At 45.4% G+C, this 12,350-nt stretch overlaps 1 protein-coding gene across 2 annotated transcripts in view; it reads left to right on the top strand.

The window, feature by feature from the left end:
* Positions 1 to 2,246: 2,246 nt before the first annotated feature.
* CRACR2B (calcium release activated channel regulator 2B) overlaps positions 2,247 to 12,350 on the top strand; it is a 29,602-nt gene continuing 19,498 nt past the window's right edge. The window contains exons 1-7 of one of the 2 annotated variants that reach the window (XR_001864396.1): positions 2,247 to 2,340; positions 4,682 to 4,937; positions 6,331 to 6,442; positions 8,942 to 9,113; positions 11,259 to 11,405; positions 11,704 to 11,794; positions 11,926 to 12,018. Coding sequence is in view for 1 of the 2 variants with exons in the window: in XM_008639357.2 (XP_008637579.2) it covers positions 2,321 to 2,340; positions 4,682 to 4,937; positions 6,331 to 6,442; positions 8,942 to 9,113; positions 11,259 to 11,405; positions 11,704 to 11,794; positions 11,926 to 12,018 (891 nt within the window). In the remaining variant the exon portion in view is untranslated. The remainder of the gene's footprint in view (positions 2,341 to 4,681; positions 4,938 to 6,330; positions 6,443 to 8,941; positions 9,114 to 11,258; positions 11,406 to 11,703; positions 11,795 to 11,925; positions 12,019 to 12,350) is intronic. The other variant, XM_008639357.2, reaches the window with a different exon arrangement.

Raw genomic sequence — 12,350 nt, 5'->3', positions numbered from 1 at the left:
CAGCTTTCTGAGACAATAAATTGAAAATGATGACCCTGTGGTGCTACCTTGAAAGGAGGACCTCCCTTTTCCAGAAAAAGCTACTTGGGTCTGTTCTTCTGTTTGTTGAAATTTGCGGTTTCTGTGTTCAAGTTTTTCATTCTTCAGCTTTGAGGCTTTGAAATTGTTTTGATGCTTGAGTTTCACATGTAATTATCAGTCTCCAGATACTGAGTCCTAAAGTGCCAGCTGTCACAAGCATTAGGAACCAAACTGGAAGAGCTGACGGTCTGTAGGCATAGGCAGGTGACATGAGTTACCCAAGGCCATATAACCAGCTGAGTCAGGATTAAAATTCAAGTAGTATGATTTCCCCAAAGAATGCCAAGCCCATGGGATCCAGCTGACTTTCTGCCACAGCTTTGCACAGGACAAATCTCAGTTAATGCTTCAGGTAGTTAAAATAGTCATGTAAGACTGGTCTGAGTTTCCTCAGTGTAGAATACAAGAGCTGGTGCTAGCTGTCTTTATGGCAGGCGATCTCCTGTGTCTGAGAATACCTGTGTTTGCTTTCCAGGCTCTGGGAAAGTTGTCTTGCAGGAGCAGGTGAATTTTTGCTTGCTAAGCCCCAGCACATACTATGGCAGGAGTTAACTTATGTCATCCATAGCTTTGTATCAGGTTTTTCAGGTGTTGGACACTGCCCAAACCTGGGCTATGCAGTATCAGAGCTGACCTTGAGCAAAGGCAGACAAACCCGTGGGGTGGGGGAAGACAGGGCTGAAGAAGAACATTGCACACCAGGGCAATTGGAGCATGTTGTATTGGAGCCCCCTAGATTCCTGGCATTTCCATCTTCCTATTAGATCTCCCAGGCCCTGAGAAGGGAGTTTTTGGTCTCCAACACAGTTCCCAGAGGTGAAGGTGGTTGAGAACTCGTTTGAACTGAAGCTGGGACTTCATCTCTCATGGAGTTGATGATGGTCAAACTGTCTACCCCAAAAATAGTCCCATGAAGCTTTGTCAGCACTCCCTGGCTGCGGCAGGCACCCTGTTTCTATCAGCATGTTCATGAGAACAGTGAATGTTTTCATACAGTTTCAAAGGGAGGCTGGACAAGTGTCTTGGAAGATAAGGAAGGAACCATGTGGCTCAGGAATTGCTCCAGGCTGACAGTGGCTAGTAGTTGGCAGATGTCTTTAGGGAAGTTTTCTCTTTGCTTTCCCTGCTGTAACTCTTCCTTCACCAGCCATTCACAGCCACTGTTGAGGGCAGGATGTCGGGCTAGACAAACTCTGCTGTGACCCATTGCACACCTTTTTATGATGGAAATCAACAGCTCAAGATGCAGAGATTGTCCTGACTCCAGGTTAGGTGTGGAAATTAATTCTTACTGATGCTGACTGAAAAACTACCTTTTCCTGCCAGAAAGGACCTGGAAAAACTAATCCTGACAAGAAGTTTTGGTAAAAACCACTGGCTTTGTCACTGGAGGTGGCTTGACTTCATCTCTCTGGCAGAGCCTGGCAGGTTTGCCTGACCAAAAGCATTAGCTGCCTGTACGTATCTTCTCTGCCTTTGCCCCTTGTGTTAGGCAAGCATGGTTCTTCCCAAGCTGATCTTTCTGCACTTAAGCCAGCTCTGCTTGCCTCACTTTTAGATACCAGCCCACATTTCTGGTACTCCATTGACCTCAGCCTCTTTCAAAGTGGTCCTTCTGTGATGTTGTGCATTGTGCTGATGAAGCTGCTGCCCCAGTACTTTGCAGTGATGATCTGGGAAGGTATGACAGCACTTGTTAGACTGAGATGTGCTTTGTGCCCCACCTGCACCACTCAGTGCCCTTACAAACAGGGATAGAGAGGAAGAACTTCTCAGTCACAGGCTTCTGGGAGAGAAGTCCATCAGAGCTGCAATGTATTTTGCTTGCTGGGGCTCTCTCTTATTTGCTGCTTTGTTCTCTACAAGTGCTGTCTCACCATTGAAAAAGCCACATCTGGCTTGAAGCCACTTGAAGGAGCTTGGACAAGAGACTTCCTGCTCTGAACATTGAATTAATGGGCTTGGTCTTTTACACGAGTGAAATCCTTTCAGACTTTTGTCCATGTCAGGCTCCCAGCTCTTCTAATTAAGAGGCTTTTAACTCAGCCAGTGTTTGGGAGCTACAGTGCAGCTGGGCTTTTGATAAAAAGAGGAAATGCTAGAGGTAGGGATGTAATGAGTTGGATTTCAGCTTCAAAAAAATGTCTCAGAGAGAGAACACAACATCATCCTTGCACCACCTTTTATTTGCTGCAGGAAAGATGGGGAGACGTCAACTGCATGGGCTGCTCTAGAACTGATGGAGATGAAAATTAAAAAGTAAGGTCATCTTTACTTCTGGGGACCTTGGTGTCTCTTAGGCAGCTAGAGGGATGTTTTAGAAAACATTGCTTACTCGTGCCTTTTCTTATTCTGGCTATTTTCTACAATCCTGTCATGGCTCTTGCTTTGAAATCCCTTTTGCTTTCCACCCCTGCTGCTGTCTGGTACAGGGTGTTGCTTGTGCTGAGGCTGTATCTTTGCAAAAGGAATGGGTCTGGAAAAAACCTTCAGGAAGGTGGCCTGTAGGAGCCAATAATTATCATTCACTAGTGTGGCTGTTATTCCTCACCATAATCACCTGTAAAATATAGTCAGCATAAGAAATTTGGGTCCTTTTTTGTTTTTCTTTCAAGGCCAGCTTTGCCATTTTTACTTGAACATGAAAAGCAAGCTGGTGTTGTTTCTGACTTCTTTACTGCTTACACAGACTTGCCATCAGAAGCAAGCTGACTGTCCAGCTAATGTATAGAATCTAACTTTAGTCTCCAAATTTTGCTGTGCTGGCTCCATAACACAAAAAATGCTTGGTTGGAGGGTTTGTTTGAGAAAGAGCAAGAGAGAAAAATGTGGTCTGCTGTCTTATTTTTTATGCTTTCTTCCTTTCTTTCCACTGCTGTATTCCCCAAAGCTTGGGTCCAGCTCTGTGTCCGTTGCTTGCCAGGGGTGTTTACTTGACTAGAAACATATAATAGTACCCATTAATAGGTAGTCTTCTGCAGAGTTTAGTGTCACTTGAGCAGATATTTATTTGAAACAGAGGCGCCCTGGAAATACACTGATTTGAAAGGGGGAATGAAGTGTTCTGCTTGTTCTGTGAAGCAGAACCACCCGCTGGCTCGCAGAGCTGCAGTAATAAATGGAGTCAAATAGTGTGGGGCATAATTGCCTTCTCCTTTTGTGTCAGCTTCATATCGTTCTCACATGTGACATTCTTCCTGGCCATCATGCTCTTTATCCTCCCATTGTACCAAGAGTGCAAACAGAATTAGTTTGTTTGTTATCGTGGCATCTCTACGTGGCTTTTAATGTCTTGGAGGTTAAAAAACCCCAAGCAACCCAACCCTCAAGCCCTCTTTGTCCAGCACTGTTTAAATCTGCTCTTAGCCTGCTTGCACAGCTCACTTCTGCCCTGCAATGCAGAAAACAGGTCTGCATAAGGAGAAATCTAAAGCAATCAGTGCAACAAGGCTTCAAAAATGTGGTGGTGTTGCTGAAGAGGAGCTGTCTGGAGAAGCTGTCTGATTCCATGAGATCAGTAAGTCAGGAGGTGACTTGGTGTAGGGATGTAGGCATTTTTACAATCACAGTACTGTGCTTAAATGGGTGCTCCCATTCCTTTTTGCTTTAGGTACTTGTAAGCGATGGGAAGTATTTTCTTTGGCCTCTGAAATGTCTCCATAGTTTTGTGGTTTCCTTCCTATAAAGGTGAACGTTTCAGATTAAAATTCTGTTTGGCAACTCATAAGTTCTCAAAACAGAGGCTTGAAGGCAAGGGGTCAGGAGTGCCCAGCTTATTAAATTTTTCCCAGTGTAGGAATTGTCTGACCTTTCTTTGTTACTGTAACAGCATTAAATAAAGATGGAGCTACTATTTGGAAAGTGTTAACAAGAAAATGTCAGAGGTGGAAGGCCAGACAGTGGACCTGGCTGGGAGGGGGCTGGGAGAGACATTATTCTTCTACCACTTGCACAGATTATCCTGCTATCTGCTCTCGTCCTGCTCTGGGCTTTTGGAGTTTTGATGCAGGTTTGGTGCTCAGAGGTGTGGTGCAGAAAAGCAACAAGAGGAGGAAAAGTATGTGTTATTGCCAGAGGAACCAAGACCAGAGAGGAGCAGCTCGCAGTGTTTGGGCCCCGTCTCAGCTGATATGGGACTATCACTGTGCTCTCACGCAGATTTACCTGTGTGCTTTAATATTCCCTTCCCACCCTCTTGTTTCTGCTGAAACCTTCCCTTGGCACCTGGCTTTCACCAGCAAAGAACTCGGACTGCCCTGTAGGTCTGAGGCAGGGGAGGAGAGATGGCAACAGAGCCTCCTTGCTTGGTGGAGGGTTACAGGTGTGTGGAAGGCTTAGGTACACTCATGTTGCGTACAGGGTGTTCCTACATGTGGTGTGTACCTCAGTGTGGTGTCTGACACAAACTCCTTTCCCCCCTCCGCTCACTTCATAGAACCATGGAATATTTTGTGTCAGAGGGGACTTTTAAAGGTTATCTAGTCCAGATATGGATGCTGAATGTTGTTCTTTCAACCACTGAGGCATTTAACTATATCATGTGTGGGTTGGAAGTGGAGGGTCATGTTTGACTGTGTTTTCTCTGTTTCCTGCGCCACAGCTCTTCTGTTTGGCCCTGCCCTGGGGGAAAAGACTTTGAGAAGATGGAGAACCAGAGTGGAGTGCTCTTGGGATACGTCCGCTGGGAAGGAAAAGAGGAAGGGGGTCAGGAGGATGAGGTGGCTCCTCATCTTTCTCCTCCTGGCCAAATGAGCAAACTGGAAGATGTGCAGGTGGAGATGCTTGAGAAGGCAAGGGAGCTCTTCCAGCTGTGTGACAAGGATGAGAAGGGTTTTATCACCAAGGTGGACATGCAGGTGAGGGAAAAAATTCTTCCTCTGTCCTGGGAGGATCTGTAAAGTTGTGGGTGGCAGAACAGGGGACAATGTGGCATGCCTTCACTCTTGGCATGTGTGGGTGTGCATGTGGTCTCTGTCTTACTCAGATTTCTAAGACCAAACTCTGGCACAGCCAGCTGTTAGGAGCTAAAAGTCCCAGGAGGACCTTGCACCTCCAGGGAATTCCTGAGACAAGTGGGACTGCAATTCCAAATTTTTAAGGAATGCATAAAATAAAAAATGTCATGACAATTCTTACATCAAGCATGCAGTAGATAGGAAAGCTGGAGGGGAAAAAAAATCTTTGGTTTAATTAAAAAAATAAAACCTCAAACAACAACTCCCCCCCAAAAAACCGCACGATGAACAATCTATCAACCTCTCACAAAAAAAGTTGAGACAAAAAAATTATACAATCATAGCTAAAGCCCGATCCAAAAACTCACCTTAGTTCTGAACTATAATTTTGCTCTACAATAATGTGTTTTGGTGCATTCTGTTAAAAAAAGTACTTGTTAGCAAAAGCCCTGTAGTTCTTTGTGAGTTTTGTTTTGAAGGATTATCAGGAAGGTTACATGTGGATTGTTTTTCTCCTGCCCCATCTCTCCCCACATCTGTAAATAACACCTGACAGGTTCATGCTGCTTTAAATATTGACTCACTTTCTTTGGGTTGTGTGATGCCTAATTTTTATAGTTACATTAATAATTTTTTATTGCACATTTAATGGACAGTTACGAGGTTTTAGCCTACACCCCTTTGTTATTTGTTTCTTCGGGTGTCCCTCCACACTGGGTGCTCTGCCCATGTATTACCAAGGGGAATTGCTCTGCTCCCTGTCCATGTTGTGGGAGTAGTGATACAGTCCCAGAAGGCAGAAGGTGACAGAAGAAAGCTAACTCGCTGTTATGGACCGAACATTTCCCTTAGGAGCTGCAAGATTTCCTGCAAGAGCTTGGAACTGAATCCAGATACCCACAAGTCTGACCTCCCTCCCTGGCCGAAGAGATGGAGCTGTACCTGATGTGCCCAGAGAGAGCTCTCCTGGGAGCAGCAGTGGTCACAGGAGGCTGGTGAACTAGAGGCAGTGTTTCTGTAGTGGGGGAGGAAACAGGCTGAACTTTCTCCAAACAAAATAATTCCCTCTCTGAAGTCCTGGTTGAATCATCCAGTAATGGAAAAAGTCAACATATCAATGGCTCCAGACAGGTGTTTGTGTCATCACTCAGCTGTGCTGGCAGACTGTTGCACCCTGGGCAGGATGCAGTGCTGAAAGGGCACATTGCCGTGGGCCAGAGCTGAGGATGGCAGGGACAGTCACAAGGAAGACTTGAGCCATGCCTCAAGTTTGTTCATTCTTTTGTCTTTGCAGCAGCTCCAGAGTGAACTCCCCCTAACCCCTGAGCAGCTGGAGACAGTTTTTGACAGCTTGGAACAGAATAATAAGGGATACCTGACACCTGTGGAGTTCAGCATGGGTCTAGGTAAGGACTGTACAGAGGTAGAGGAAGGAAAAAGCCCACCTGTGACAGGATGTTTTTTGGTAAGAAAGTGCAGTGGTTCTGCTGAAGCTGCACCAGCTATGCAGGACAATGCCCCATGCTCATGTGAGCATCACTGGAGAGGGTGGGTGTGTATCCTCCTCCTGGAGGCTTTGTGCTGCCTTCTCCCACAGCTGTTACCTGCCTACCTAGTAGAGCCAGCCACAGAACATCTCCTGCTGGAGAGGGTACATGCTGTGAGCTGTGCCTGGCTATCTGATCCACAGTTGTTCATCTGCATGGAAATATGCCTCTTGGCAACAGTCTCCAGCTGGTAGCAGTGCTGTTCAAGGACATTAACACTGGCAAATAAGCCTTTATCTTCCTTTTAATGCTGTCTTTTCCAAACACTAGGAGAATACTAATCCTTGGCCAGAGTCCTCACCCAGCAGCACACGTGCTCAGCTGCCTTGTCAGCTCTCAGAAAATCTGCACCTGTCAGTGCTTTCCTTGGACATGCAGAGGTGTTAAGTGGATCAGGTCAAAGCAAGTGAACACAGGTGGTCTAGGGTTTTCAGAAGTGATGGAAGAGGCTCCTGAATTTTGCTGTCCTGATTGCTCAGGTTGTGTTTGCTCCTGGCTTTCTCACAACCTGGGAGTGAGGTCTTTTTAGTGCTGCAATTTGAATGCTCAGGAACAGCCACCGTGAGAGGAGAAGTTGCAAAGTTTTCCTCTAAAAAAACCCAGTAAACTGTGTCTTGGGTCAGCCTGTTCAGGGACTGTTTTAACCCACTGAGTGCTTGCTCACTACAGCTGTTCCTGCCCTGTGCTTCTGTCCTTGTTGGCTGGTTCCATTGCTTTTGGCAGAAACAAGAGTTCTGTCGGGAGTGGGGGCTTTTCAGTCCAGCACTATGTAGCAGGTGAATGGGCACCATTTGGGCACCTTGGCATCCACAGTGCCCTCTATGTTATGACTTGGTTATTCCCAAATCTCATTGCATGAGGCATTTGTCCCATGGGCACAGCCTCAGATGGACATCATGAGGGCATCTGCCTCAGTGCCATTGCTGGGAGAGGTAGGCAAGTTTTCTCTTTGTGTAGGCAGCCTGGCTCCATGGCACTTGCTCCAGTCTAGGCAAAACACTTAATTTCTGTATTTCTTTTCTTCACGGTTATTCTTCGTGTGTTGCATCACTGAAATCCTTTTCAGACTTTTCCCCTAACTCAAGACTTTGGCCTGGCTGTCTTTTTTCTGGAGTGTGCAGCGGGGAAATCAAGGGAAGCAGTTCAAGCTGCAATCAAGTCTGCTTCTTGAGATGGCTCCTTGCTTCTTCTAGGATATCAAAACAATCTTCAGATCATTCTCCACCTCAATTTTCCCATCTGCAAAAGAGAGATAATGAGACATAATGACTCTTTCTCAAAAGCAGACCTCAAAAGTGCCTGATCTAAACCCTTCTCCTTAATTAACTGTCTGATTATCAGGTTTTAACTAAGTATCTATCTCCACACTGCAAGTTTTTTTTACAGCACATTTTAGGAGTGGGAGAGAAGCAGCTAAATTCTGGATTTATGGAGATAAGAAGAGGTAGAGTTGAATCCTCTGAAGTATAATAATGGTGAATATATTTCCCCTTAGAGTAGTGTCTTGTTCTCATCTGTGCTCTGTGAACATCCTTGACTCCTGGTCTTAGAGTTGGGAAAAGTAATTTCTGCCTTTTGAACCAAGCAGATGTATTTTGGAAAGGAAGAGTAGCTGCTGCTGAAGACCTGACTCTGTATACAAGATGAGGGCCTGTGTTTCGGATAGGATTGCTTGATCTGTTTCTTTGAGAAGAATTTGTTCCCAGCACCAGTATTTGTCACATGCCTTGCATAGCAGGATGTTCTTGTGGCATTAGCGTCTCAGCATGAAACAAAATCCAGATAGCTGGAAGCTATCCGTACGTGGGATGGGGCAGGAGGAGGTGCTTAGAGGGCGAGTTCATTCTGTTCTACACAATCCCAACAAGAGGCTGTCCTTGTGTAGCGCTTGACTCAGAATGGATGTAGCACATGAGGAGGGAGGGGTAATGAGCCCCTCCTCTCCAGCTTTTAAGCTGAGGAACTGCAGCATGGTACCATTCGGGGCCGGCACGCAGTCCCGGAGAGAGCCTGTGGGATCGGTGGCGCCTGAACCCACAGCGCCGCTCTGTGGGAGTGGAGTGACCGCTCGCCACATGCTGAGCGCCCCGGGCCGAGGGTGGCAGCTCAGATGTGAGCAGAGCCCGGCAGCCTGTGGCTGGGCTGGGAGCCAGCTTCAGCCCCAGCACTGTGGAACGGCCACTGACATCACTCAGGACGTCAGAACAGAGGCTCTTCACTGACCTGGAGCTGTATCCTACACCAGCAGCATGCAGGAGGCTTCTCATGGAGCTCTGTCAGGCTGCCATGTAAATAGCAGCGTATTAAATGACATCCAATTTGACTTTCTTTATTCTTCTTCTCTTCACCTTCCACCAGGAAAGTTAATAGGGATTGAATTGTGCCAAGGGGCTGGGAGAATGGATCACTCCAGACACGAGGAGACTTTTGAGTCAGGCTGGTCAGATGACTTGGACCCTGCAGATGATGATGAAGAGAAACGATTCTGTTCCATGATAGAGCAGCTTGGAGCAGCCCAATTGTTTGAAGAGTAAGTAGGGGAGTTGCATGGCATTGCTTCTACCTTGTTTTGGTCTTGCAGTACCAAAACTTCAAAGTACCAAAACAGACCAAAGAGGTGAACTGAGCTGCTTGTTCTCTGAAGCACTGCTTGGGATTTCTGTACTGCTGCCTTGGATTTCCAGATGCTTGGTAGCAAATGCAGTGTGGTCTGGGTTTGCTCATCGGTTACCAATTACATTTAGCTCAGTGCTTTTCGCAGTTTCCCAAATTTGAGTTCATAACACAGCTGTAAAATGGAACAGCTGGTGGCATACAAGTCCAGCCCAGGCAGCAAATGAAAAGAAGCATGGGAGGGTTAGATGAGGTAAGGAGGATGAGTGTGCTCTCTGTTGCAAAATGGTGTGTGACTGTTCACATATTTCCAGACAATCATTTGTAAGAGCTCTGTGAAGGATCTGTGTTCAAGGAGCTGCTTGGGGCTGGGCTGATCTTGAAGAGTGTGAAAGGATAAACTGGGAAAAGGGGTGCTCCAGTGAGATGCCCTTGCATGTAGCCCCAGTAGAGTCTACTGGCCCCAGTGTCATCCAGCCTTTTTTTAGGCTTTCCAACATGAAGCATTATGCATAACTGGTTCTTACTGAGGCACACCTGCAGGGCCTGAGGTGCCCAACTGCATCTGGGCTGTCCTTCTTTTCAGGCACTGTACTCCAACTGTGTTGCCAGTTTGCAGGGAGCAGTCCAGGTTAGGGAAGGAGGTGGACAGGATTGGAGACAGAAGCTGAGAGTGATGGAGTTTGCTGCTTTCAGAGGTGCATCTGTCACAAATCAGACATTTTTTCCCCATATTTTCATTGTGATGCAAAGCACCTGCATGTTTTTAGTGCTAAACAACTTCTGTCTGGAAAATATTCTGGGAAGCTGTTATGTTTTAAACAACAGGATGACACTGTGAAAGGCCATGTTACCTTTCTGGGAAAACAGTGTCTACTGTTTATAACTCTGCTTTGACAAGCAGAAGTCTTAAAGTGGAATTATCTTGTGTTTTATTTTGACCGTTTACTGGCAGTTTTATGCAATGAGTTCAGTAGCTACTTCATGTCACAACTTTGTGCAAACTAGCTGTTTTAAAGCAGTAATATCAAACAAGATAATTGGGGTGAGAGCAGGAATCTGAAATATTTTCACTGCTTTCTCTAGAAAGAAATGGTTTAATTTACTAACAGGACTCAATATGTTCTTTTATCTAAAACATGAAGTTTTGATGAAGTGCTATAACTTTTTTAACTTGGTACAGAAAAAGAAGGCTGTCATGCAATACTGGCAGAGGAAATCAAAAGCTTTTTGGTTGGTTTGTTTTGCTTTTGTGTTTTCCCAAAGAATACTAAGGGAGACAAATACATAGGCAAAGAAAAATACCTATTTGGATACTGACTATAATTATTCTGTATCTTTCAAGGCAGTTTTTCCAAAGCGTTTCATGATCTAAAAAAAAAAAAAGCTCTTCCCTAAAAAGAAGCATGAAGTGATGTCTGCAGGCTTACAAGACACTTTGGGAATGCATAAGTTTGGAAGTGCTGTGTTCAAGTTGCCATGAATTAAATGTCAAAACAGTGTAATCATTATTGCAGGGTCAGAAAAAGACGTCTTTGGTTTTCCAGGGCTTTCTCCACTGTTATTGTATTGAGCAAATCTGCGTCTTTTTTTTTGCCTCAGTTTCCAAACCTGTAAAAAAGATGAGGACAGTAGCAGCCAGCAGTACAGTCTGAGTGTAAGAAAAACACCAATGATGTGTGATGTGTGCCAAACTCTGTGTGCTGTAACAGTTTGACCATAACACAGCAAATTTGCTGAATATTCATTTCTTCAAGTCTTGATGTAGACACCAAATGTATTATTGATGAATACTTGGAAAAGCAGTCATTCCATGTTTGCTTCCTAGATTATTTTTCTTTTCTTCTTTCAGATGACTTCCTTTATTTTGACCTCACAATAGATCCCACTCCACATGCATGTTCTGTCACCGTCCAATTTCCCCCTTTGCTGTAATCGTGTAACAGAGATCATCACAGGAGAATGGCAGTTTGTCCTGAGTGCATGCTGGAGTTGGAACAACAGTCCATAAGATGACACAGTAACTCTTTTGCTTTCCTTCTCTTTTGTATGCTTGCTCCAGCCCACATGAGATTCGGGAGCTCTGGGCTCGGCTACGAAAGGAGCGTCCAGAGCTCTTATCCAACTTTGAAGAGTTTCTGTTGCGTGTTTCGTCATACATAAAGGAGGTGAATCATGAGAAGGAGTCTATGGAACAAGCACTGAAGAGGTAAGGAGGATATCATGGCCATCTGCTGCCAGGAGCCAGCTGATGCTTGGATCCTGTCTCAAATGCAAGGAGAGACTGGGTTACAGGATGCACAGATATTTCTTGCTATAATAGAATGACTCTATCCTGGTCTGATCCCCATGGGTTTGCTCTGCATCTGTGCTCCCCCATAACCTTCAGTCTGGTTAAAATCCCACTCAATGCCACACAGCTGTTAGTAGGAATCTGTTTCCACCCTCCTCTTTCCTTTCTGTATTCTCTTTTTCTCTCCTGACCTGCATGCACCTGTCTTTTGTAGGAAGGAGTCAGATCATGATCGAGAAGTCAGGTGCCTTTATGAAGAAATGGAGCAACAGATCAAAGCAGAAAGGGAGAGGCTGGTCTGCCAGGTACCTTCTCTCTCTCTCGGCTTGAAGGCAACGTTCCTTTGGTCTGAAGTAGAGGTGGCGGCTCATCTGGCCAAGGAACAGCTCTTACTGTGCTGGGTGTTGTGCACAGCTGTGTATCTTTACTTCTGCAGGAAGCACTGAGGCATGACAGGAGTAACCTGCTCCAGAAGGAATTGCACAACAAAGAGCAGGAGCTGGAAAAAATCCTCTACCGCCAGAAGAAGGTATGGGATCCAAACCTTTTCTAACAAAGCACATCCCCTCTTCAGTCTTTCTGCTCACCTGTTTTCTGATGGACAATGGTGTTCAGTGCTGAGGGTTGGCACTAGATAATTTGGCTCTGGCTAGTGTAGTGCTCTCGTGCCTCTGAAGGTGTTGAGATGGTTTGTCAAATAATTGGTTTGTCTTCAGCTATAATGCCTTTCTGTGAATGTTTTGTGCATGTATTTTCTTACCTGCTTTGTGTTCTCTTGGCACAATCTTCCTATCAGCTGTACAATACTGGCAAGGAAGATGGGGTAAAAATTTCAAAGTTATGAGTTTGAAGCCTTTTGTC

This window comes from Corvus brachyrhynchos, unplaced genomic scaffold, assembly GCF_000691975.1.
Source record: "Corvus brachyrhynchos isolate BGI_N302 unplaced genomic scaffold, ASM69197v1 scaffold115, whole genome shotgun sequence".
Taxonomy (NCBI): Eukaryota; Metazoa; Chordata; class Aves; order Passeriformes; family Corvidae; genus Corvus; species Corvus brachyrhynchos.
This window is presented reverse-complemented; position numbering and strand designations above follow the sequence as displayed.